The sequence below is a fragment of the Neomonachus schauinslandi genome, chromosome 5, assembly GCF_002201575.2.
Source record: "Neomonachus schauinslandi chromosome 5, ASM220157v2, whole genome shotgun sequence".
In the NCBI taxonomy this organism is placed as follows: domain Eukaryota; kingdom Metazoa; phylum Chordata; class Mammalia; order Carnivora; family Phocidae; genus Neomonachus; species Neomonachus schauinslandi.
Window position 1 is genome coordinate 172,619,907 of NC_058407.1, and position 26,056 is coordinate 172,645,962.

Genomic DNA, 26,056 nt, shown 5'->3' on the forward strand with positions numbered 1-26,056 from the left:
CAGCGTCTATACCATCTTCCCCGCGGCGGCGGCGGCGGCGGCGGCGGCGGCGGCGGCGGCGGCGCGCGAGCCGGGCCGCGAGCACCGCGTGGTGGCGCCCACTTTCGTGCCTTCCGTGGAGGCCTTCGACGAGCGCCCGGGGCCCATCCAGATCGCGTCGCAGGCGCGCGACGCCCGGGCCCGGGAGCGCGAGGCGGGCAGACCCGGCGTCCTGCAGGCGCCGCCCGGGTCCCCGCGGCCGCCCCCCGACCGGCCCGAGGCGCTCCGCGAGAAGAACTCGGTCATCCGCTCGCTCAAGCGGCCGCCGCCCGCGGAGGCCCCGCCGGCGCGGGCCGCGCGCGCCTCCCCGGACGCCAGGGCCTACCTCCCCGCCAAGGAACTGCTCAAGCCCGAGGCCGAGCCGCGGGCCTGCGAGCGCGTCCCCCGCGGGCCCGCCGCCGCCCCTCAGCAGGCCGCCAAGCTCTTCGGCCTGGAGCCCGCGCGGCCGCCCCCGCCCGCCGGCCCTGAGCCCAAGTGGAAGCCTTTCGAGCTGGGCAACTTCGCCACCACGCAGATGGCCGTGCTGGCCGCGCAGCACCACCACGCCAGCCGCGCCGAGGAGGAGGCGGCCGCCTCCAAGAAGGCCTACCTGGACCCCGGGGGCGCGCTGCCCCGCGCCGCGGCCGCCTGCGCCAGGCCGGGCGCCGACGTGCACGCCGCGGCCCACGGGCCCGGGGAGGCCTCGGCCATGCAGAGCCTCATCAAGTACAGCGGCAGCTTCACCCGTGAGGCCGTGGCCGTGCGCCCTGGCGGCTGCGGCAAGAAGAGCCCCTTTGGAGGCCTGGGCACCATGAAACCCGAGCCTGCCCCCACCACCGCGGGTGCCCCGCGCGCGCAGGCCCGCCTGCCACACCCGGGGGGTCCTGCGGCCGGTGGAGGCCGGCAGCTGAAGCGGGACCCGGAGAGGCCCGAGAGCGCCAAGGCTTTCGGGCGCGAGGGCTCTGGTGCCCAGGGAGAGGCAGAGGTGCGACACCCGCCCGTGGGCATTGCGGTGGCCGTGGCCCGGCAGAAGGACAGTGGCGGCAGTGGCCGGCTGGGGCCTGGGCTGGCAGACCAGGAGCGCTCCCTGTCGCTGAGCAACGTCAAAGGTGGGTCTTGGGTCCCACCTCTCACCTTCTCCACGCTCCGCCCTCGCCTCCCAAATCCCGTCCACCTTTGCTTTCCATTTCTACCTGTCTCGGCCTCCTTGCAGCCCCTTCTCCCCGCCCTCCTGCTACTCTTTGTCCTTCATCCACTTGTGGGCTGTGGCTACTGTTTAAAAGTTTATTGTTTTTTCCATCATGCGCATAGAAAAATGTGTAAAATGCAGGAAGGGAGGAAGAAGGAAAGGGATTATTATTCTCTTGTCCCAATATCCTGAACACTTCCAGATCTTTCCCTGGCTTCATTTTCCTTTGCGATTGCTTGTATCGCCAGGGTTCCTAGAGCACACCCAATGCTGGTCCCTGCGTTCTTCATGCTTACAGTGTGGGTTTTCTCCCTCTCCCCTTTTGTGAAATCTTTATATAATTTTTTCACGGCCTCTACTATTCTGTCTAGAGCACACACCATAGTTCAGCCAAGCATTCCTCTCGTGGGCGTTTTTCCCCTTCTTTGATGTTTTTGTGTTTAGAACGTTGCATTGAATATTTTTGTGCGTTTCACCTTCCTGATATTTTGAGTCGTTTTCTAAGAATAGGTTCCTAGGAAGGGGCTGGCTCCAAGTCTTCAGTCCTCAGTCTTGGAGGGAGTAACTGCCTTACCTAGTTCATTGTTCCCTATATGTAGTGTGGGACCTGGCGCTTAGTAGGTGTTTGGTAAATAAGCGAATGAGTGACCGAGCGTGTTAGGTAGAAACTGGGTCCCTGTGTTCTCATAGATCTTGACGTCCAGTACCTTAGTGCCTAAAAAAGACTATTGCTAATTTCGGTGGGGAAGAATGGTGCGTTTCTTTAGATTATTGGTGAAGTTGAATATTTTTCCAGAATGTGGTCGATTGTGTTTCTTTTTGTCCCTTGCACATGCGCTGTGGGAATGGGATTTTGGAGGGTTGATATTTGTGGCATTTTTGTTGGAACCGTGGACTTGGTCTGCCCATTGTTGAGCCAGGGACCCTTCCTACAGGTTGGGTGGGCACTGGGCTGTAGCCCCCACCTGGATGGTGTTTAGTGTGTTGTGGTGTGGGGTTGGGAGACTGGGGTAATGGCCCAGGAAGGCTGCTTCCCGCTGTCCTTGCTCTTGTGACTTCGCAACAGTCAGCCTAGATTTCTTCTTCCCTGTGCCTCTGTTTCCAGTGTCTGGCCAGCTTCCCATACGCAGCTGGTTGCAAGCTTAGGCTTCACCCACGTCCTGGGCCCCTGTCTCTGGCAGCCACATGGCCCCCCTTCCCTGCACCTCCCAGACTCTACTCCTGGAGGCTGCGTAGGCATCTTGGGTGAATGTCTCTTGGGACCCCATCCCTTTCTTGGTCTGGCCCCGCTCTGCCCACCTGTGATGACTGCTGGGCTTTAGCCTCGTTCCATGGTGGGTGGCCACTGTCCTGTCCCAGCCTCCTAGACCCCCTGTCTTAGCCCTGCTCTCCTGGGTGAGCGCAGTAAGGCACAGGGCCGCCCCAGGACTCCTGCTGGCCCTTGCCCCACACATTTGCATGCACGTTGTAGCTGCAGAGGCTCTTCATCCGGCCTAGAGTGAGTGACACTTCACGGATGTTTGTTGAATGACTGAGTCCATGGTTCTTTGTGGAGCCTGACCAGGGAAGCCTGTCCTCTGACCCAGGGGGGCTGGCCTGAGGCACTGCCTCATTTCTGGGATTGAAGGAGTGGATGACAGCCCTTGGTTAGAGGTGGCGGGCTTGTTGGTGGACAAGCCCTTCTGCTAGGATAGAGGTTTGCACCCGGGGACCCCTCTGGGAGGCCGGAGATCTCTTTGGGTCCTTTCCCTGAAGGAGTGCTCGTGTGACATGGTGTTTCACCCCTGTTGGGGGCTCACAGTCCCCAGAGTACCTGCCCGTGTCCACGCGGTCCTGTGAGAGAGAGAATGTGTGTTTGAGTATGTGTGAGAGAAAATGTATGTGTGTGAGAGCAGGCATGTGAATGTGTGTGAGACCGTGTGAGCATGCGTGATGGTGTGTGTGTGACTGTGACAGGGTATGTGTGACATGGACGGAGCGTTGACTGTGTGTGTGAGAGAAGATGTGTGACAGTGTGACTGTGTAAGGTGTGTGTGAGACAATAGGTGTGACTGGAGTGTGAGAATGTATGTGATGTGTGTGACAGTATGTGTGACAGCGTGTGTGTGTGAGAGAATGTGTGTGTCTGTGTGTGATGGTGAGTGACTGTGACCGTGTGCGAATGAGTGTGTGAGAGAAGTGCGTGTGACAGAGGTGCGTGTGAGAGAATGTGTGTGCCTGTGTGTGATGGTGAGTGACCATAACCGTGTGCGAATGAGTGTGTGAGAGAACTGCGTGTGAGACAGAGGTGCGTGTGAGAGTGACCCTGTGTGACTATGATAGTGCGTGTGACTGGCAGTGACAGCGTGACCGTGTGTGACTGTAGGAGTGTGAGCGACTGTGTGACGTTCTATGTGGCAGTATGTGTGACTGACCCTGACTGTGTGACTGTGTGTGAGAGAATGTGTGTGAGAGAGACCCTGTGTGCTGGTGACAGTGTGTCCGATAGTATGTACGAAAGTGACGGTGTGTGACTGTGACAGTGTGTGACTGAGTGACTCAGAGTGACAGTGTGTGACGGTGTGTGTGTGTGTGTGACAGAGTGTGGGGAGGGAGGGAGGACCTGACGGGTTAGGGATGAGACATTCAGGCATTGGTTGGTCACTGTCAGCCATTGAGAAGTAGGCAGCTGGGTTCTTTTCCTTAACCCAGTTCCCATAAGAAGTAGTGGTTTTTCCCAATACTGGCACCCTTGGGGGAGGGCAGGAGTTGGGGGCACCCCCTGGCCGAGGGGCTGGTCGTCAGCCTGCATCTCCTGGTCTCTTCCCATCTTCCCTGTCTCCTTGAACTTTTGGGGAGAGCCTTCTGCTGGTCAGTGGATTCAGATCCGGTCTTTGCCTCATCAGCTACGTGACCTTAAGCAGGAGGCCTGAACCTTCCGGGCCCCGGTGTCCACGCTGACCATGCGGCTGCTGGGCACATAGTAGGGGCTTCATAAACAGGCCGGCCTTGTCTTTGCTCGCGTTCAGCGTGTTGGGGTCTGAGAGCTGCTGACAGTGTCCGTGAGTCCTAGATCCTTCCGGAGAAATGCCCCCGGGGGCCCACATGGGCCCAGAACTGGACCAAGGACAGGCATGACCTAACAGCCGTGAGCCCCAGTGACCGGTGGTGCGTGCCCGGAAGCCCAGCACAGCTGCTGTCCTTCAGCGGGCAGCCGCGGGCGAACCCGGTCGTTAGGGGGAGCCGGCCCAGGCCCCCAGCAGCCCCTCGCAGGAGCATCTGTGGCTCTCGCAGCTTCCCCCGTGTCGAGAGTGGGCTCTGCGGGGGTGAAGTGACTGGCCCAGGGTCCCTGGGCTGGAAGAAGCAGGCTGAGCTTGAACACTCGGCCCAGGCCTGTGGCTCCTACCTCTGCCTCTTGCCTGGTGGCGTCACCCTGTGGTGGAGGCAGCGGGGGGCGGTGGGGGTACGCCCGTGTCGCCCCAGGCAGAGCTGGGGTCGTGCAGGTGTAAGCAGCAGCGACGGCCCCCGCTCCTAGAGCGTGCTCAGTCGGCCTGAGCTGGTGGCAGCCACGTGTGCCCGAATGTTCCCGGAGGCCGTGGGAACCAGGCCTCAGTCCTGGCCTCGGCCTGGATTGGAGAGGCCGTGGCCGCGTGGCTCTGGGCCCCGGGGGCAGGGCTGCAGATGGGTGGCGACAGCTGTGCCGCCATTTCCTGAGCACCAGTCCCGTGCCCGCTGTGTGCGAGGTGCAGGAGGCTCAGCCTGAAGACACGCTCAGGCGCCCATCCCAGCCAGGAAAGCCTGCTTGTCAGGCAGTGGTGGCACCTGGGCAGTGTGCTTTGCCTTCCTGTGCCTCGGTTTTCTAATCTAGAGTGGGACGAGGGCTGGGACCCACCTCCTGGGTGATGACCCCCGAGTGAGTGCATGGAGAAGATCTAGGGTCCTGCCGGGCACAGAAGTTTCACTTTTCCTCTGGCTTCTCCTCCCACCTCGAACAAAACCAACCACATTCCCTTCCATAGCCTCCAAGACCCTACAGTCCGTACCCACCTCTTCTGTGGTTTCATCCCTAGCACCTCTCTTAGTATTCTCTCTAGCCACCACAGTTTCCTTGATGTGGCACACTTCTGCCCCAGGGCCTTTGTACTTGCTATTCCTGCTGCATAGCTCATTCTTCCTGTAGATATCCACAGGACTCCTTCTTTTTTTCCTTCTTTCATTCCCCTGCATATTTATCGAGCAGCTTCCCTTGTGCCGAGGGTTATGTAGGGAAGAGGTACACAGCCAGGAGTGGGACTTCTTGAACCAGAGCGGTACATAGGCTCATGGAGGAGGCAGATGGTGAACAAGCAGCAAGCAGGATAGTAGCACGTTGTGGTTAGTGCTGGGAGGGAGATAAATAAGGGAGCTTGATGGAGGAGAGGTGGTCAGGGAGGGCTTCCTGGAGAAGGGGGCATTTAAGCTAAGCTGTCGGGAGAGGCTGAGTAGTCTAGGGTAGAGCTGTAGTCCAGCCAAGCCTGGGGTGAGGTAGTGGGGGCATGTCACAGTTCTTCAGAGACCAGCCAAATTTGGAGGGAGCTGTCTGGGGCTCTTGACTGGAGTGACCTTGGGGCTGCTGGGTGCTCCAGGATGGGTGGGCCTGCAGCCAGGTTTGTGGTGGGAGATGGGGCCTGGGATGGGAAGCCACTGATACCCTGAGCGGTTGGTGACAGCCATGGCAATGGAGAGGCGTCGGGCCAGAGGACAGTGGACTTGGAGCCAGGCTACTCTGTGGGCACTTGTCCCTTTCGGGGACTCCAGGAATTAGTGCCAAACCCTGTCCCTGAGTCCAGGGTGGCCCGGGGAGTGTGAGGCCATCTCCTTTGGGAGAAGGAAGCTGGGGCACACACGCTGATTTCCCAGCCCAGCCACAGGACTCCGGGTGGCCCTCCACACTTTGGCCCTGCCTGAAGCCCGGGCTGCCCTTCTGGACCTCACTACCCCGGGGGATCCCTGAACAGGGCCCCTTCCAGTCCTTTGTGAAGTGGCCAGGGGGGCTCAGGGTCCCTTTGGATATAGGAACCACATTGACACCGGAGGCCAGGGGCAGGTTGGCTGGGTCTCACCCCAACCTGGCTGTGGCATTGCTCTCCCACTGAGGGCGTCTCCCCTGCCTGCCACGGGCAGGGAGGGCTCGCAGAGACTGAGCTGGCGTACACGATGTCTGCTCAGTGCCTTTGCTGGGCGCGGCCTGCATGAATGATTTAGCGGGCGGCCAGGGATGTACCTCGGTGTCCCACAGGGGCACGCTGTGAAGCCATGCGCTCTCTTGCCCGCCCTCACTCCTGCCTGGCTGCTGGATGCCCCCGTTGTTGACATTGCTCCACTGAATGCTCCCTGCGCTTCCCCTCGTCCTGGCCCACCTCTGGAACTTCCGGGCCGTCCTCCCGGTGCTCTCGCTGTCCCAGTGTCTCCAGCCGCCTCTGGGACGTGCTCTCTCCCCAGTGCTAGGCTGCTGGCTGTCCCCCTGTGGACTTGGTCCATGGGCACGTGGGTTTGGGTCGCCGCCGTGCCCTCTCTCGGGGCTCCTGCCCTTCGTCTTGGGGCTGGCAGGCTTCCGCCTTCCTGAAAGGACAGGGAGAAGCCCTTAGACCCCTGAGCCTCTCCTGGGGGCTCTGTTCTTTGCTAGCTCCTGGTTTTGGGGGTGCAGAGGGGAGAAAAGGGGAGATGCCCGATGGCAGCATTCCAAGTGGGGTCCTTGCACACGAGGGCCACGAGTGGGGGGGGCCGCTGCTGGACCCCTTGTCTCCTGCACAGTGGTCACACCTGAATGCCGGGGCAGGGGGGCTGGGAGTGGCTTCCTTCCCGAGCACACCTCCCAGTGCTGCTGGGTCTCCCAAGATGCGGGTGAGAGAGCCCCAGCCCCAGTGCGTTTCTCTTTTGAGAAGAGCCTCAGGTGCTTCTGCCTCCCATGCCCCAGCCTGGCCACTGGGCTGCCACACGTGTCCCGAGTTCTGGCTCACTGAGTAAGAGGGGCTGGGGCAGGAGCTGGAGGAAGGTGGCAGGGCGAGGGGAGACAGAGCAGTCGGTGGGTGCCCTCCACGGGCTCCTGTTCCCCCACCCCCCTTTAGTTCAATGGCTGAGTGCCAGGCTGGGCTCGGGGACCCGCCTCCTGTGCTCTGAGGGGTCTTGGGGGGCCGGGCAGCTCATGGGCGGTACAGCGGTCCCAGCCTGGGTGGGTGGTGCATGCTGGGCACCAGGGCAGGGACTGGGGAGCCCCAGTGGCAGCTCCCACATTTCGCACTCATCCCCACGTGGATCGTGTTTTCTCTGGTTTTATTTTCCCGTCTCGATTTTAGAGAGATGAGCCGTATGTCTGCAGCAGCCAGAACCGTGATGGGACCTCAGTGGCGCTTAAGGGTGGCGGCTGATTCCCTGGGACCTGGGTCTGGCTGTGCCGCTCTTTTGGCTGGGGGCTTCCCCTCCGTCCTACCCACCCCGCCCCCAGCGTTTGGCTTGCTGCGCTGGTGGGGGCTCCCCGTGCGAGTTACAGATAGGCCCTCTGCGGGCTGTGGGGGGGCCTGGTGCCGAGGACGTCTGGCCAGGCGCCGGGCTTGCTGGGGCCCCGGGCTGGGGGCTCATCGCCTGCCCGCTCCCTTCAGGGCACAGCCGAGCCGATGGTGACTGTGGGGACGAGAGGACCAGGCACCGGGAGGAGCGGCTGTTGGGGGCGCGGCTGGACCGAGACCAGGAGAAGCTGCTCAGGTGAGGGCTTGGGGGCCACCCGGGGCTGGGGCGGGATGACCCTACGTGGGCGCACGGCCTCTTGTCCCAAGAGCGGGAGCCACCCTGGCCCATGACCCTGATCCTAGGCCAGATGGCCCCACAGCCCCTCTCCAGCGAGTGTGGGTCCCCCCTCCTGCAGGAGGCCCTTGGGGCCCTTCTTTTCTGAGCCAGAGCTGGTTCCTCTTTATGCTGGGTGTCTGCTGGGTATTCGGGGTGACACCCCTCCTCTCCCACATCCCCCGGGCCCACGGGGCTGTTGCCAATGCTTGTTTCCCTTCCAGAGAAAGTAAGGAGCTGGCTGACCTGGCCCGCTTGCACCCCACCAGCTGCGCTGCTAACGGCCTGAACCCCAATCTCATGGTGACTGGTGGCCCATCACTGGCAGGCTCCGGGCGCTGGTCTGCCGACCCCGCAGCCCACCTGGCCACTCACCCCTGGCTGCCCCGCTCGGGCAGCACGTCCATGTGGCTCGCTGGACACCCCTATGGTAAGTGTGGGGTGGGCGACTTCGCCCTTATCTGGTGGTTGAGGATAAGAGTGGGCCTGACGTGTTTCTTGCCTGGAGCTCGGGGCTGGTGGCCGGTGCCGGGGCAGGACTGTGGGACCCACGCCCAGAGCTGGCTGCTGTCTTCCTTTGTCTTCCTCGCTTCCTCTCCCCACACTTCAGCTCCCTTGTGTGTCTGAAGAGGGCGGTTACTACGACACCCTCCTTGCGGGGGTCCCTCTGCTGAGCCCATTTGGAGGTGGTGCCCAGGGGTGGGTGGCTGTGGACATGCTTGCAGCTTGTCAGCCCTCAGCTTCCTGCATGGAGGCCTCGGGAGGTGGGGGTCTGGGGAGTGGACAGAAAGGGGGTGGGCCTGGGCCCCTGGCCTCTGGCATTTGACGCAGGCCTGGGTCTCTCCTAGGCTTGGGCCCACCACCTCTGCACCAGGGCATGGCACCTGCCTTCCCGCCTGGCCTGGGGGGCTCCCTGCCGTCGGCCTACCAGTTCGTGAGGGACCCCCAGTCGGGGCAGCTGGTGGTCATTCCCAGCGATCACCTGCCTCACTTTGGTAAGTGGTGGCCTTTGGGTGGGGGGCAGTGGCCGTGGTAGCCTCACCTGGAGAGACTGACCCAGATGCCAGGGGCCTTCTTCGACGTGGGGGGTGTCCGGCCAGGATAATGGGGTAGGAGGCAGACCGGGGCTTCGAGGATGTTCTGATGTCCGTGGTTTCCCCGTGTCATAAAGCCATCACGATCCTTGTTTTGATGAGCTCCTACCCAGAACCAGTGCAGGCTTTCCTGGGGCCTGGACCCCCCACCCTGGCGCCTCCCATCCCTCGGGAGTCCACTTGGCAGCCCACTGGGTGTGGGGGGAGGAAGGGCTTGGAGTCCCCGTGTCGGCACGCTCCCGCTGTAAGAGTCCTGGGACATCCCACCTGGGGTGTGCACGGGGGCCCTTGTCCGCTGGGCCCGGGAGGTGGGTGCAGAGGGAGGCCCGGGCCAGCCCTGCCCCGCCTCTGCAGTGGGCCGATGGGGGCGCTGGGCGGCGGGTGCAGCCTCACTGTGCGTCCTGCCCCTAGCGGAGCTGATGGAGCGGGCCACGGCGCCGCCGCTCTGGGCCGCCCTGTACCCGCCGGGCCGCGGCCCCCTGCACCACGCCCAGCAGCTGCAGCTCTTCTCCCAGCAGCGCTTCCTCCGGCAGCAGGAGCTCCTGTACTTGCAGCAGCAGGCGGCCCAGGCCCTGGAGCTGCAGAGGAGCGCCCAGCTCGTGGTGAGTGGGGGGTGGTGGCCGCAGGGGGACCAGAGGTAGAACCTCAGCAGTTACGAACTGTGAGGGAGAAAAGGTGGCAGGGGCTGGTGGTCAGGGAGGGCCAGCTGGAGGGGGGAGCATCTGCCCACAGGCCTGAAACAGTAGACCACGGACAAGCCCTTCGGGCAGAGGGAACAATGTGAGCAAGGCCCAGAGGCGGATGGAGGCTGGCAGGGGCAGGGTGCGGGGAGCAGCGGGGAAACCGAGGCAGGAGAGGCCGCCTGCTGGCCTGGGGAAGTTTGCATAGGACGCTGAAGAGATGCCAGAGCTCCGGCTGTTTCCTGAGCCCAGCCTGACCACCTCCTTGAGCCTGCTGGCCGGGCTGCCCACTCCGTGTCCCAGCTCCCTTTTCAGGCCGGGGCTGGCGTCTGACCGCCACGTGGACTGATCCCGTAAGATGGGAGACACGAGGGGTTCCCTGTGTGGGTGTACTCCCGAAAGCCTGTGGCCCTCCTGCCTCCTTGCAGGCGTTCCAGGACATCTGTCCTCTGCTTGGCCTTGTCCCTTTTCCTTTGTGTAGTGGCCACTCCAGAGGAGTCGGCTGAGGTGGCCCAGGCAGCAGGCAGGGCCCGGGGTTTGAACCTCAGCTCTGGCATATCTGGCTCTGTGCCCTTGGGTATATGACTTCACTTCACTTCGGTTTCCTCCTTGGGAAAGTGGAGATGCTAGTAATTCTGCGTCATCAGGATTGTTCAGTGAGATTTAATAATCAGGAGAGTGGCTGGTGCTGGGAGCATTTCTTCTCAGTGTGTTTTCTCTGTTGATGGCCTGGCTCCCTGGCCCCCCCCCCTCCACCCCATGAGCTCTGGCTGTCCTCAAGCAGCCCCCTCCCATTTCCTCAAAAGGCATCAAATGTAGGAAGGGCCCCCCCCCCCACAGGCATTTTGAGACCCAAAGGTGATAAGGCAGGAGAGCACTCAGTAGGTAGTGAGTTTTCCATGAACGTAGCTATTCTAATGCCATCAAAGTGTGGGGAGTGGGGCGGCTTCATCATCAGGAGCCTCATGCCTCTGCTCTGCCTTCCCTGTCCTAACCACGAGGCTCCCAGCAGGGCCAGGGTCTGGACTGCAGGCCGCCCCCCCCCCGCCCCCGCAGCCCCATCTGGGGTTCCACAAGGAACGCTGTGCTTGTTACACGCGGGTCATGGCGGAATGTCCATAGCAGGCTGGGAGGGTGGGCAGCCTGCACCCTGGACCCCGCTCGAGGGGACCCCAGGGACAGGGCAGGTGCTGGGTGATGGTTCCTGCTGTGTTGACCCCACCTGGCGGCCCCCTCCCCAGCAGGAGCGGCTGAAGGCCCAGGAACATCGGGTGGAGATGGAGGAGAAGGTGAGCAAGCGGAGCCTGGAGGCTGCAGGCAAGGCCGGCCTGGCTGCCGCGGGCCCTGGGCTGCTGCCTCGGAAGCCCCCCGGCCTGGCTGCCGGCCCTACGGGCGCCTATGGCAAGGCCATGAGCCCGCCGCCATCTCCCCGCGCTTCCCCTGTGGCTGCCCTGAAGGCCAAAGTCATCCAGAAACTGGAGGATGTATCCAAGGCGCCCACGTACGCCTACCCCGCCACGCCCAGCTCCCACCCCAGCAGCCCGCCGCCTGCCTCCCCGCCGCCCACTGCTGGCATCACCCGCAAGGAGGAAGCACCCGAGAACGTCGTGGAGAAGAAGGACTTGGAGCTGGAGAAGGAAGCCCCCAGCCCCTTCCAGGCCTTGTTCTCGGGTAGGAGTGCGACTCAGACCCCTGGGGGCCGCGTGCTGCCCAGACTGGAGTCGGCTCTGGCTCTGGCGGAGCTGCCCCCCCGCCGGAGCATTGACCCTCCATTTGTCCGGCCCTTCCTTCCTTCCTTTCTCTGTCTCTGCTGGGTACCTGCCGTGCACCGGGCCTGCCACCAGGCTCTGGAATGAACGCAGGGGCATGTGGGTCAGCCACGGCCTCTCTCGGGCCTCTCTCGGGCCCCGCCTCAGGGGCATGGTCAGGGAAATAGGTGTTACATTAGAACCGCCCTTAGGGGGCGCCCGGGTGGCTCAGGCTGTTAAGCGTCTGACTCTTGATCTCAGCGTCATGAGTTCAAGCCCCACGTTGGGCTCCATGCTGGGCGTGGAAGCTACTTAAAGGAAAAAACAAAAACTATTTCCAAAGGACTCGTTCTGAGGGTTAAGCAAAGTAAGAACCGTAAGGCACATGGCTAGCTCATGGGAGGTGCTGGGTTGTCACAGCAATAACAGCATGGGACTCCCCCATTTTGGCCCCCCCCCCCGGCCTGTGTCAGTGGGACGTGCAGCAGGTAGCCTTAATGGCGTCCCTCCTCCCTTGTGGCTGTTAAGAGTGTGAGAGCATGCTTGGGAGGGTGTGAGTTCAAATTCACATTCTGCCACCAGAATGCTATGTGATCTTGGGGCAAGTGGCTGCCCCTCCCCGGGGAGATTTGATGCCATGCTCATGTCCGACACTGAGCACGTGTCTGGTCCCGGGGGCTGTTGCGTGCACCTGCGTGCACCCGTCACCCCCTGGTCAGCAGGTTCCTGTGGAGCACTGGGAGCACTGCAGAGATCCGCCTGCACACCATCCTGCTCTTGGGAGATTACACTCTGAGGGTGGGAGTTTAGGAAAGTGGGGGGAAGGGCAGCACTGCATTACTATTACTTCTTGAACAACCTGGATGGCCCACCTCTGCCTTAATGCGATGGGGCGGGAGTGGAGGACCAGAGATGCCCCGGCTGGGTGAAGACCATTGGCGGTCTACTGAGCATTTGCTTCTGGGCCAGCCTCGTGCTGGGTGCTGCGGGGTCGGGGGCTAGAGAAAGAAAGAAAGCCGGTTATGGTTTCTGCCTTTGAGATCTGAAGCCCCTCGGGGCCAGGATGGTGGCTGACTTTTCTCTCTGTCCCCGGGACATGCCGAAAGGCCCCAGGGGTCTTCAGACGCCGCCTGGAAGAGGTCGCAGCTCTGTAGGCTGGCCCGGACGAGAGGGTGGCCATGGGCCTCCGTCGTGGCTGGTGGGTGCGTGGGTGTGGATGGGGCCATGGGGGATGTCAGACGTGACAGGTGAAGGGGCCCCTGCTGACTCTCCGTGTCCTTGGCAGATATCCCACCCAGGTACCCGTTTCAAGCCCTGCCGCCGCACTACGGGAGGCCCTACCCGTTCCTGCTGCAACCCACAGCGGCCGCCGACGCCGATGGCCTGGCCCCCGATGTGCCACTGCCGGCCGACGGGCCCGAGCGCCTGGCGCTCTCGCCTGAAGACAAGCCCATCTGCTTGTCCCCCTCCAAGATCCCGGAGCCTCTGCGAGAGGGCCCAGACCAAGAGCCACTGGCAGAACGGGAGGTGAAGGCCGAGGTGGAGGACATGGACGAAGGGCCCGCCGAGCTGCCTTCCTTGGAGTCGCCTCTGACACTGCCCCCCGAGGAGGCCCTGGCAGCCCCAAGCCCCGCGGCTGGCTGTGGAGGCGGTCTGCTGGAGGCCCAGGCGCTGAGCGCCGCTGGGCAGGGGGCCGTGGAGCCCCCCGGGGGCCCGGACTTCGCGGAGGGGGCCGAAGCGCGGGTCGATTCACCGGGCCGGACAGAACCGTGCACGGCTGCCCCGGACCTGGGGGCGCGGCTGACGCCAGAGACCCTGGTCGAGGCCAAGGAGGAGCCCGTGGAGGTGCCCGTCGATATGCCCATGGCCGTGCCCGTGGCGGAGGCGGTGCCCGAGGAGGGCCTAGCCCAGGCGGCCCCGAGCGAGCCCCGGGCCGGCCTGGAGTTGGCAGACTGTGACGTGGCTGCTGGGGAGGGAGAATGCCTGAGTCTGGAGGCCCAGGAGGCCTCAACTGTGCCCAGTGGCCCCTGCTTCCTGGAGGAGGAAGGCTCCGACCAGTTTCCGCCTGGCCTGGAGGACCCGTTGGCTGGCATGAACGCCCTGGCGGCGGCTGCGGAGCTGCCCCAGGCCAGGCCCCTGCCGTCCCCGGGCACCGGAGCCCAGGCCCTGGAGAAGCTGGAGGTGGCGCAGAGCCTGGTCCTGGAGCAGAGCTTCTTGCACGGCATCACCCTGCTGAGCGAAATCGCCGAGCTGGAGCTGGAAAAGAGGAGCCAGGAGGTGGGAGGTGAGCCACGAGGGGTGCTTGGTGTCTGTGGCATTTTCTGTGTTTTTTTCATAAGAATTTAAATTTGAAAATCCCCAGGATGTGGTTTGTTCGTGTGCTTTTTTTTTTTAAAGTTGAGGCAAAATACACATAATGAAATTTACCATTTCAACTGGTTACAGTTTAGGAGTGTTCCGAGCACATTCATGTTGCCGTGCAGCCGGTCTGTGGGTGTCGTAGTGGTGACGTTTCTCCTTGTCTGTCAGTGCTGGGTTTTGTATTGGCACCATTCTTTGGGTTGCAGGGGACAGGAACTCTCCTTTGAACTGGCTTAGGAAAAGGTGCGGGAAATTGGCTCTTGGAACCTAAGTACGGCGGTCATTAGGTAGTAAGTTTCAGGTGTGGCTGGATCTGGGCGTTTCAAGTCATCAGGAGTTTCGTTTGTACCCCCTTCCCCGTCTCTCTCTCCACCTGCTCCACTTTTCTCTCTGTTGGCCTCATTCACGGCAGGCCCACTTCCCTCATGGGGGTCACCAGCACTTCCTCGCAGGCCCACAGGCCTGCCCAATTCAGCCGACTCTCAAAAGAGGCCACCTCTTTCCTGGTAGCTCTGGCAAACGTACTTTGATTCATTTTCATTGGCTCCCTGGGGTTCATGCTTTCTGCAGAAGCAAACTGTGCGGCCAGGGAGGTGGGAAGGAACAGGCTGATTGTTCACTGCCCCTCATGGGGCTGTCCTCTCTGGGGGGCGGCAGGGAGGGGTAGCCCTCAGAAGGAAACTGGTCCTTTCAGTAGAAGGGTAGCGAATTCTGGGCTGGGCGCAAACCCACTGGTGTTCAACACAGAAACAACTCAGGGTGTTCCAAGAAATGTGTGCAGAAGGGGCTGTGGGCCAGGCAAGCCTCACCACCCCACGCTCGGCCCAGAACTGGCACGAAGGAGGGAGGGGCCCTGGCGACAGCTGTCAGGGCGGTAATAATAGTGTTGCCAGTGTTTTGGTGCATTTTTTCTAGAACTTTTTCTACACACATACACTTCTAAAATTAAGATCGTTTTGTAAACAATGTTCTGTGAGCTGCCCTTTTCACTTAGCATATTCTTTATGAAATATTTTTCAAAGCTGTGTGACTTTACAAGTTTTTTTAGGGACAGTCGAGTTTTCCAGCTAGTGGAGGCCCCAGCCTTCAGTGACCTAGTCTTAGATTGTCAGGCACTTTTTGTTTTGTTTTGCTGTTGTAAATAATGTGATGATTATGCCTGAAGAAAAATCCTTGGCCACACCTCTGATTTTCCTGGAGGTATATTCATTCCCGGGGTGGAATTGCTAGGTCAGAACCAAGGCCACATTTTCAAGGCTTGTTTATTGCCACGGTTATGTGGCCCCCCCAGAAGCTTGGACAGGTGCTGCCCACTCCCCCACAGGGGTCTCTTGTTTGGTTCTTGTTATTCTAAAGTTCATGACGACTTCTTTCTCATTTAAGTAGTTTTATACAAAAAATTATTTTTCAGAAAAAAATGAAAATCCTCTTGAATCCTGCGTTTTCAGTGGGGGCTTCAGAGGGCCAGCCGCATCTGGGAAGGAGGGGCTAAGGATGGGTTCCCTGGTTTGGGGACTGCTGCCCACCCTTGCTCCTTTTTACACCCCTGCCTCATTTTCAGTTTGGGGGTCCTACTTGTCCTCATTTAACTGTGTGCCCGGCATTGTTTCTGGACAGGGCCGTCCACGTGCTGCCCTCGGCACTGTTGGGTGGTGACAGGCAGTAGTAGGTGGAAACAGTGGGAAGGGGTCAGGGTGGAGACGAGGCAGCCAGGGAAGGCCTTCTTGATAAAGTGACCTGAGGAAGGCCAGGGAGGAACTCTTCTGGGGAAAGCATTCCAGGCTGACGGAACAGCAGGTGCAAAGGCCCTGAGGTGAATAGTGTGTGTGGCACTGTGTGTGGCACATTGGAACAAGAGAAAGGAGGCTGGGGGTAGAGCAGAGTGGGAGGAGGAGAGTGGTGGCTGCGAGGAGGTTGGTGGGATGGGGAGGGGGTGGGTCCCTGGGCACTCCTGGAAGAGCATTTGGAGTTGCGGTGATAGGATCAGACTTAAATAGGGTCATTTTGGGGGCTGTGTGGACAACTGATGCCGGGGCAAGCGTGGATGCAGGGAGACCCAGGAGGAGGCTCCGGGCCTGGGGTGGAGGGGGGGCAGGTGGAGGTAAGGAGCGAGAGGATTCTGAGTAGAGGTTAAGGTGCAGCCAGTGGGCTCTGCCAGACTTCTCTGTGGGTGTAAGAGCGACTCCAGGGCTCCTGGCCTGAGCCCCTGAAGAGCAGACTTTCCAAGAAGCAGTGGGGGTGGGGGGGTAGGTTTTGTGACCTGCAGCTGGTTTCTGCAGTGAAGGTGTGGCCCAGGGCTGGATCTGTGACCCTGGGCTAGCAAGTGCACTTGGGAAGTGCTGGTGTGTAGGGGTGTGTGCGCTGTAGGGGTGAGGGAGGTCCTGGTGGCCCTCTTCTCTTCCCAGCAGCTGCTGATTGGGATGCTGAGCTTCAGTCCTCTGCAAAAGGCCCCAGGTCGTGCTTAGAGCTTCCCCACGGGTCATCTCCGTGTTGGTACATCCACAGGCTGGTGTATTAGTTAGCCAGAGCTCCCGTCACAAACACCACCTCACCTTGGGGTGGGCCACATGCTTCATTTAGTCTCATACCAGCCCCTTGTGAGCTGATGGGGTTCACTGCTTTGCAGCCTCAGTTTCTGTAAGGATATGGAAGAGCAAAACCCGTCGGCAGTGACACGGCTGGTTTGTCACTGCTTGGGGGAGTACTGCTGACATCTAGTGGGTAAAGGTAGGAGATGCCACTACGCCACTCCTCCAGCGCATGCCCAGGACAGCCGCCCCTGTGGCAGAGGATGAGCTGACGGCACTGTGGAAGGCACCAAGGTTGGGAAGCCCTGATCTGTGCGAGATAATCACTGACGTTGATTTTATGGAACTGCACGATTGGTGGTAAAGAATACACTTTTCTTCTCAGGTATATGTGAAAAACCAGTACGTCAGGTACATTCACAAAAACTGATCGCATGTTAGATCACCAGGAAAACACCAGTTAAAAAAAAAAAATCAAAACTCCTTTTACTTCGGGAGAGACTGGAGAGGAGGTGGGCTCCCATGAGCCACTGCTGAGATTCTCAGTTGGTGCGCCCTTTCTGAAGGGTGGCTGGAATTATTTATGAGAGAGAGAAATGCACATACCTTGATCAAGTTAATCACACACATAGGAATTCTAAAACACGTGTGTCCTGACTGTGTGCCTGTCCACCCACTACCAAAAAACTAAAAAGTTTAGAAATGACCAAAATGTCGTTAGTAGAGGATTATTTAGATAGATTAAAACTCAGCACTGCAAGAGAATTCTAGGCAGCTGTTACTGGGGTTAGCCACATAAAATTGCTAATATTCTGGTGTTTTGGACCTGCAGAGATGGCAGTTTTTATAAGGTTCAAGCTAATAACATGCGGTGGAGCTTCGTTACGCGGGACTGTGTGAAAAGAGGCGAAGTGTGATTCCGTGTGTGTGGGTTGCTGCCGTTTCCCTATTTATAAAGGATATCCACGGACATCACGGGTGACTGTTTGCAGGGCCCTCTACCAGAATGTCAGCCGTGGCCCCTCCGGGGGCCGGGGCGGCTCTGCTGGGGTGGGGAAGGTTTTCGTTTCTTTACACCTTTCTGCCTGGTTTGTATTTTTTGGGTTCTCATATTACTTTTACAGTTTATGAAACTTAATCCGGGCTCCTTTTTTTCTGAAAGTGAAAACCATGCATATTCTTCATGGAAAATTTAAAAGGCAGAAAAGCAGAAAGAGGCACACTCTAGAAAGTACCTCTGCCGGCGCTTGGCCACTCTTGGCGACTTTGTGCAGCAGTGGACGTTTGGAACAGGGCGTACTGTGTGCCCCGGCTCTCACTTGTCCTCTCACTTGGCACCATTTCTTCTCGGAAAGGCCGCGGTCCAGTCATGGGGGCCATGTGGCCTTGGGCAAGCCCCAAGCTGGTCCTGGGTCGCATTCTTCTCCCTGTTTGGGGTCTGAGCAGGGTTGGCTGCCGTGTCCGTGAATCCTGGCCCCAGGTAGCGCGGCGGGGCAGGCGCAGAGGCGTGGGCTCAGCTGTCTCCCGTGTGCAGGTGCAGAGCGGGGCCTGGCGGTGCGGCCCTCGCTGGAGAGCCTGCTGGCAGCCAGCAGCCACATGCTGAAGGAGGTATTGGACAGCCCCTTCGTGGACCCGCTCAAGAACCTGCGGCTTCCGCGGGAGCTGAACCCCAACAAGAAGTATAGCTGGATGCAGAAGAAGGAGGAGCGGGTGAGGTGTCCTGGGCCTGTGTTTGCCTTCCTGTGGCCTGTGGGGTGGGAATGGAGGTGGGTCCCCCCGAGATGCCATCTTGCTGGGGACATGGCTGGCTTTGGAGCTGGAAGGGCCTGATCTGAGTCCAACTTCCACCACTGACTTGCTGTGCAATCCTGGGCAAGCTGTTTCCCCTTTCTGGGTCTCAGTTTATCCATGTAATAATGGGCGACAGCCTGATGGGTCGGGAAGAGTGGGCCTGGCTGTGCCCCTTGCTGCCTGTGGGCCCCGGGCAAGCGCCTCACCTGTCTGAGCCTCCATCTGTAAGTGATGCATAACACGATGGCCCACACTGCTTAAGCAGTTGTCCCGGGCCACTTTGCCCTTGACTCAGCCCTGCAGAGTTGGGTTTTGGTCCTTGTCCTGCGTCCTGCCTACGGCCTTGGCTAGTAAGTGGCAGAGATGGGGTTCGAGCTGGGGCCCCGTCGCCATCAAGCCTTGCCACACGTGTCTGTGGTGGGAGCTGGTGGGCGTCGGCATCCTCACCCCGCTCTCCCTGCAGTTGTATGCCATGAAGTCCTCCTTGGAAAGCATGGATGCCATGGAGCTGGACTTCCGGATGCGGCTGGCCGAGGTCCAGCGGCGGTACAAGGAGAAGCAGCGAGAGCTGGTGAAGCTGCAGAGACGCCGCGACTCCGAGTGAGTGTGCACCCCAGCCATTTCCCGCGGCCCCAGCCGGCCGGGCGACGAGGCCGCAGCAGGTGGTGCCCTGGTTGGGCTCTTGTAGGCTCTGGCGCTCAGTAGGTTGACTGTGCTAGGCCATTAGAGGTGTGTGTGGACCCGAGTGATGTGTGTGTATCGTGTGCCCTTCTCCGCGCCCCCCCCCCCACCCCCCAGGTTCACAGCCAAGCGTGTGATTCTTTTTAAGGGACAGGCGCGAGGAACCCCATAGAAGCTTGGCACGCAGAGGCCCTGGCAGGCCGAGGAAACGGACCCACGCCCTGAGCGCCCTGTCGCCCCCCCGCAAGAGAGGGAAGAGCCGCAACAGTAGCGGAAAGTAAGGCTGGCCCCTCGGTGGGTCGGGAACTGGCACAGAGCTCGGAGGGGAGGAGCACGGGCCCGTGGCAGGGCCTGTGTCTGGGCACCGGGGACCTCGAGTCCCTCGGGCTCTGACCCACCTGGTTTGGTAGTTCTCAGGGAGCACAGTGCGCGCTGCCCGGGCCAGGAGGGTGAGCCAGGCGAGTGGCGAATGGACAGGCAGACTCACCCACCCGGCACTGAGTGGGCAGATGACCCCAGTGATGAGAGGTGTCCGTGCCATCAGCTAAGCGCTTCACCCATCTTCCTGCCACACCTGCTTCCTCCATGGTTAGGGACTAATTCCCGCTCTTCTCCACGGACCTCCTCCCTGCAAAGGGATCCACTGAGCTTCCAGCCCCGCTGGGACGGGCTCTGACTTGTGCTGTCACTTGGTTCCCTGCATGAGTGACAGTGTCATTCCTGTCCTCCTGGCCTGACCTGTTGGCTTGTCGCACCTGAGCCTGTAACCCGGGGCTGCCCCTCTGTGCGCTCCTTGAGTGGCAGCAGAAGCTACGTGTGGCACCTCTGGAGGTTTTCTTGAATGGTGGCTGGAATGAGAGCTCTTTCTCCAGGCTAGGCACGGATAGGAATGATGCTTCGGTCTTCCTGGGTGTCAGGGAGTAGCACGAGTCGAATGAAGCCCATCAGAGGACCGGAATTGGAGCGTGCCTCGGCCTGGGCCATCAGGGCAGGGCAGACACTAGGCAGCCTGGTACTTGGCTTGAGGAAGTAGAGGGGGCTGCAGGGTGGCTTCAGAAGGCATAGGAGAGCCAGTGGGTTGGCCACAGGTCTTGTCAGAAGGCCACCCCGAGGGCCCCCACGACTTGCATTTATTCTCCTTGGATGTTCCTGGTGGAGGAGAGGTTGGAGACTGGAAGAAGTCCCGTACAACCAGCCAGAGGAGGGTAGGGAAGCAGTTCCTGAAGACAGCAGAGGTTGAGGCCGCCTGCAGGCAGCCCCTGGAGGTGGGCGCACTTTCCCGCTTTTGTGTCCAGCTCCATCCAGTGTTTATTGTGACCTCGGGCTCGGTGCTAGCTTTCTGGAGCCTCACTTTCCCCCGTGTAAAAACCAGTATGTAGAACATTGTTTTGTGGCTGAAATACAAAGCACTGACATGGAACAAAGCATATAGTTGGCACCAAGTAAAAATTAATCGCTCTTATTACTTGTGAGGGTTTAGCTTAAAGTAGGCAAGAGAAGCCTTCAGCCTGGGACCATATCCTGACTCTCTTAATCCCAGGGGTACAGGAGACCAGCCAGTGACTCTTACCCCCCTCCCATCCTGGGAGAGTACCTTGACATTTCTGATCCTTGTTCTTGGCACGTTTTGATAAGGTGTGTGTGTGTGACTGTATGTGTGAAGAAGCACAAGCGAGAAAGGCCAGCAGAGCACACTGCCTTGGAGAAGCATTTCTTCTTTCCTGTTAAACTCTCATTCTGCCCCATTCACAAATAGAATCCCAGCACCATAGCTTCACAGGATCCGTCTCCCCAGATCCGTCACTCTGCCACCACTGTCTGTGCTTCGACATCCAGAGCCCACCCTTCAGGGCCGTGAGGGCGGACCCCCCAACCCTTGAGTCTTTCCTGGCCGGGGTGTTGACCAGCAGTGCATCTGGGTTTCAGGCTGAGCAGCAAGCCCCTGCTGACGTCGGAGGAGTACGAGCTTGGAGCAGGGATGAGGAAGAGACACAAGGGACCTGAGGAGGAACACGATGCCCTCGTTGGAACGGGGAAAGCGAGGGGCAGGAACCAGCCTTGGGACGAGCACGAAGCCTCATCGGACTTCATGAGTCAGGTCAGTAAGCCTATTTTCCAGGTGTGCTGCCACCTTAGGGTGGAAGGTCTGGAGGGTATTGCAGAGTTCACGCTCCCTCTACAGGTCTGTTGATCCTAGTCCTGCACAGAAACTGTAGAAATGATTGCCTTAGTGCCACAGGGATTGTCCTCCAGTCTTCCTTATTGCACAGAGGGGGAAATCAAGGCCCAGAGGAGGTCAGAGACTTACCAAAGTAGCGCAGCCTCAGGTAGAGCAGAGACTGAAAGCCACAACCCTGTGTGTGCTCCATGACCCTTTGCTGAAGCCACGAAGAGAGACTGCAAGTTCTTAACCAAATAACGCAATTACTATTGTTTAACAGTGTAATTGTCTAATGAGCAGCTTCACCATTCTGTAGTCCTAAGAAACAAGGGCTTGATGCCATTGTAATTTCCTTGTGAACTCCCCAGGGGTAATGGGGTGAGAGCCAACTCCTTGATTTTTCTTATTTCTGCAGAGCATTGAAATCGTCCACTTAAGGCCTTTGTCTCTAAATACTAATGTACCTTGTCATCCCTCCTCATAAAGCTGCACACAAGGGGACTGTTTCCGTTGATTCGGCCATCAGAGGGAAATACTCATATAAGGGACACTGGATCCAGGAGGAGGGAACAAAGCCAGTCTGTGTATCAGGATCCTTTACTTGCAAATTGGGAAGGATGCTTCTTGCTGTTTAAATGACCCTATCCCAACTTTCTCCCCCGTATGATATGTTACCTGATTAAAGAAAATAGCGCTAAAATGTTCAAGTGAGGGGCATTAATGGCTTTGAAACTGTACATTTCCCTTTGACAGCAAATGACTGTAACAGACATGCAACCAGGACTTTCATCTGCGAGATCTTGAATTGCTCCTCTCTGCTTCGGGCATCTGAGGCACGCCCGAGGCATTCTCTTGGCAGCTCCGGCCCATTTAGTTGGATGGGCCGATTTAAGTTGTGCTGCAGTCTTCGTGGGCTGCCTTAGGTGGTCGAGCTAGATCAGCCGTGCTAGGATGTGGGGTTTCTATCTTGGTTCCATGCCCCCCCCCCCCCCCCCGGCCTCAGCACTAATGGGTCCCCGGCGCATCAGCAGGGCCGCTTGCTCAAAGGGCTTCCCTAGGAGGCACCAGAGAGTGCCGGGGAGAGCCAGTGGCAGTGCCAGCCTTAGCGATCGCTGAACCCACAGTAACAGCTCTGTGATAAGAGCTTCGAGGGCCTGGTCTCGGTTCACCTTCACGACAACCCCAAGAGGCCCGCCGTAATTATCCCCCTTTTACGGAGCGGGAAGAACCGAGGCTCAGGGGGCTTGAGCGACTTTGCCAGAAGCCACGGGCAGGGAGAAGGGACTGGAGCCCAGCTCTGTCCGAGCCGGTGTGCTGACACCCACTCTCCTGTTTCGCCAAATGTCTTAACCCGTGACTTCCCTCTACAGCTGAAGATTAAGAAGAAGAAGATGGCCAGTGACCAGGAGCAGCTGGCCAGCAAGCTGGACAAGGCCCTGTCCCTCACGAAGCAGGACAAGCTCAAGTCGCCCTTCAAGTTCTCGGACAGTTCTGGGGGGAAGTCAAAAGCGAGCGGGGGCTGCGGCAGGTACCTGACGCCCTACGACAGCCTGCTGGGCAAGGACAGGAAGGCGCTGGCCAAAGGCCTCAGCCTGTCCCTCAAAGCCTCCAGAGAAGGTAAACACAAAAGGGCCGCCAAAGCCAGGAAGATGGAGGTGGGCTTCAAGGCCAGAGGCCAGCCCAAGTCGGCCCACTCCCCGTTCGCCTCGGAAGTGAGCAGCTACTCCTACAGTAAGTAGCGGACGCCGCGCCGCCTCGGGGCGCTTCCTCTCTCTCCTCATTCTCCTCTTTCCGTCTCTCTCGTGGGCGCTCGACGGTCACGCCGGAAGTGGGGGGGGTGCGGAAAGCGGAAGTGCCTGTGATTGGCGGGTGGGAGCGGAAGTGCGCCTGCCCTCTTGCACCGGTCTTCCGCTCGGTTGCGGGAAAGCCGTTGGTGCGAAGGCCTTTGCGCCACAGAGACGGGGCTGCTCAGCGCGGAGCGGCCGTTTGCGACGACCGTAGAGGCGGACCGGCCTCGCCCGCCCACCGCAGCGCTCCGTCCTCCGGCCGGGGTTTCGGAGGAACGGCATCTGTCCGCAGAGCGCACGCCGTGCCGGGCAGCGCACTGATGGCTGTGCGGGCCGCGTCTGCCTTTGTGTTTCTGACAGCCCTCCAGGTGGCTGCCCCGCGTTGTGCCCGAGGGTGGACCGGCAGGGTCCGAGCGTCGAGCGGGAAGCGCACCGCCGCTGGACTGAGGGCCTCTCACTGGCCGGGGCGTGCTGCATGGGAGCTCTTTGCCCGGGCACTTGGGAGCGCGGCTTTCCTGAGCCTGGGGTCCACCCTGCTGGCTCTCCGTGGCCTAGGTGGCGCGCAGTCGGTGCTCCTGGGTGTGTGTGCGCCCATGGCTGGCTCTCGGTGGCCTCTGGTGGGCCCGGGTCGCCCATGGCACGTACTTGGCGCTCCTAGGTGTGTGTGTGGGCGGACGGCCGGCTCTCCAGGGCCTCTGGTGGCGTGTAATAGGTGCTCCTAGGCGTGTGTGAGTGGAGCCCCTGATGCCCAGGACCCATGCGCACTAAGCCTGTGGCCGCTGTGTGAAGGCCAGGAGGGGCTTCGTGGCTCCTGGCAGTTGTCAGCAGGGTCTGTGGTGGGCGTCCCCAGGCCCTGACTAGGGTGGAGGGCTCTTTCGTTGGGACTGCCTAGATGTGTGTGTCTGGGCTTTTGTTTGGCTCTGCGTGGTTCATTGGAGGGGTGGTTGAATGTCAAGGAAGTAGACACCTGTAATGCTGTTAAATTTTGTTTTTTTGAGGGAAGGAAATGTTTTTATGGACTTGGAGTTAAATTGTCATCGCCTGCCTCACAGGGCTGTTGTGAGCTCTAAGTGAGCTCATGTTGGTAAAAGCTGGCAGTGGCACGAGATTAAGCTGCTGCTGTTGTGGGTGTTTTTTTTTTTTTTTTTCATTTAAACATTCGTATGTTTGGTTGCTCAGCACTAATGGGTCTCTAGGGCTGACGCAGAGATGAACGTGTGGTAAACAGCTCCTTTGTACCTTAGGTGTTGAGGATATGCTTGATTGCCATAGCTTTTGTGGCCCTCAATTTTGGATGGGTGTGATCTGAACAGCAGTGCCCAGGCCCATGGCGCCATGAGCTCATCTCAGAAACTCACAGCTCCGGAGGAGGAGGGAAGAAAGGCTTTCGTCTGATCTTTCCATCTCTGCTGGATTTAGAATGATGGAGGGAGTGGGGAGGATTGCTGCTGCTTTGACTGCCAGGAGAATCCCATACTCCTCTCACTTACAGGTGGTTGGGGTACATCTAGAGGCCAGAGTAGCTCCGTCCTTGAGGTCTTGGAGTGCTCTGAGCCTGTGAGTCCACCGTGTGCAGATGTTTGCATGTTCAGATTGCTTCTCTGCTACGCCTGTGTCCAAAATCCCAGTGTCCCAGTGAGGGAAGGGAGTTAAAGTTGCAGCAGAGAGATCAGAAGATCTGTGTCCCCCTAGATGCTGGCTATGATATGCAGCTGGCTCTGGAGAGAGCTCTTGTGTTTGTTTGTTTGTTTGTTTTTGGGCAGAGCGCAATGTGGGGCTTGATCTCGAGACCCTGAGATCAAGACCTAAGCTGAGATTGAGAGTCGGCCGCTTAACCACCTGAGCCACCTAGGCGCCCCTTGTTTGTATTTTTCATGTTGGCTTTTCTGTAGATAAATGGGAGGACAAAGTCACAAAGAGGTCAAGAGTGTTTTCTAGCACGGAGATGGCTGGCAGGACGTGGGAAGAGAGAAAGCAGTTTTCTTTTTCACTTTGGGTTGTAGGGGTTGAGGGGCATGTCTGGTGGGAAGCCAGCTTGGTTGTCGTCACCCACGGACGTCTCCAGCCTGGGATGTGGCGTTGGAAAGGACGGACAGGGGCCTAATGGGGCTTGTCCACGTCACCCCCGTCTAGAGTTCTGAGGCCATCTTGCAGTTGGGGTCTTGGAGTGGAAAGCGTAGGTACAGGAGGAGGCAGCTAGAAGACACTGCCTCCGCCTCACCTCCTGCACCTGGTACACGCACACACGCACGCACACGCACACCAGTTTCTCATGGTCTTGGAGATGGCAGGTGCTGCCAGAGCTGTAGCCCTGTTCGTTACTGTTCCTCATGTCCGGAGTGGATTTTATCAGATCAAGGGATTACATTCTTTGGCTGTGGAGCTGTTTTTCCCAATGAAATCTTGCTTGACAGCTTCACTGATAAAACAGATCAAAATGGTGTGAGGATGTTTGGGGTGGGGTTGAAAGGGGCCAGAGCTGTGCCCGCTTGATGGCCCCCTTCCCCAAAGCTGGGTGATCCTCTCCCAGGAAAGCTTGAGAACCCTGGCCTTCCCACCCTGTGCAGTAAGGCGGGAGACTTGGGGGAAGCCAGCAGCAGTGTGCTGGTAATGCGGCCCTTTGATGGGAAGCCTTGAGTTGGAACATCACTTGCCAATCTCCTTGGTGTAGCTGCTTTCACGATGGCCGTCGTGATGCTGCTGGGTGGGGAGCTGGGATGCGCGTGCATGATTGCCCTCATGAGTCGGCCTGCGCCGCCCAGCATGCCCCTGGACACTGGTCTTCTGGGGCAGAAGAGCTTTACCCGAGCCCTTCCTTTCTTGGATCTTGTCCCTCCCCAGAAGGAGCCCGTGGGCTGGGTGCAGTGAGCTCTGTAGCCCCGGGTGAGACCTTCCTGAGAGTGGGGCTCCCACCTTCCCTGGGGCCCAGGAAGGCTGTTCACAGAGGTGGCTGTGTGCAGCTGCCAGCCTGGAAAGGACGAGCTCTGTGAGGCCTGCGGCCAGGGGGCCTCCCGGGTGAGGTCCAGGCGGTGGGCCATGGCTTGTTCATGGCCCGTAGGCATTCGGACCTCTGTGCCCTGGCACGCGCCCGGGCGTTCTCAGAGCCACTGAGAGTAATGGGAGACACTGTCCCCCCCCCCCCCCCCCCCCCCCCCCCCAATCCTTTTTTAAAAAACTTTTTTCCCCAACACCCCCACCAACGCGAAGAAAAAAAAAAAAA

At 59.5% G+C, this 26,056-nt stretch overlaps 1 protein-coding gene across 1 annotated transcript in view; it reads left to right on the forward strand.

The window, feature by feature from the left end:
* The window catches only part of TNRC18 (trinucleotide repeat containing 18), an 83,461-nt gene that overhangs the window by 24,380 nt on the left and 33,025 nt on the right, over window positions 1–26,056 (forward strand). Inside the window, exons 5-16 of the mRNA XM_044915288.1 lie at window positions 71–1,127; window positions 7,825–7,927; window positions 8,230–8,435; window positions 8,854–9,000; window positions 9,511–9,701; window positions 11,021–11,450; window positions 12,813–13,811; window positions 17,951–18,126; window positions 18,671–18,807; window positions 19,037–19,165; window positions 20,815–20,986; window positions 22,420–22,780. Coding sequence (XP_044771223.1) covers window positions 71–1,127; window positions 7,825–7,927; window positions 8,230–8,435; window positions 8,854–9,000; window positions 9,511–9,701; window positions 11,021–11,450; window positions 12,813–13,811; window positions 17,951–18,126; window positions 18,671–18,807; window positions 19,037–19,165; window positions 20,815–20,986; window positions 22,420–22,780 — 4,108 coding nt within the window. The remainder of the gene's footprint in view (window positions 1–70; window positions 1,128–7,824; window positions 7,928–8,229; window positions 8,436–8,853; window positions 9,001–9,510; window positions 9,702–11,020; window positions 11,451–12,812; window positions 13,812–17,950; window positions 18,127–18,670; window positions 18,808–19,036; window positions 19,166–20,814; window positions 20,987–22,419; window positions 22,781–26,056) is intronic.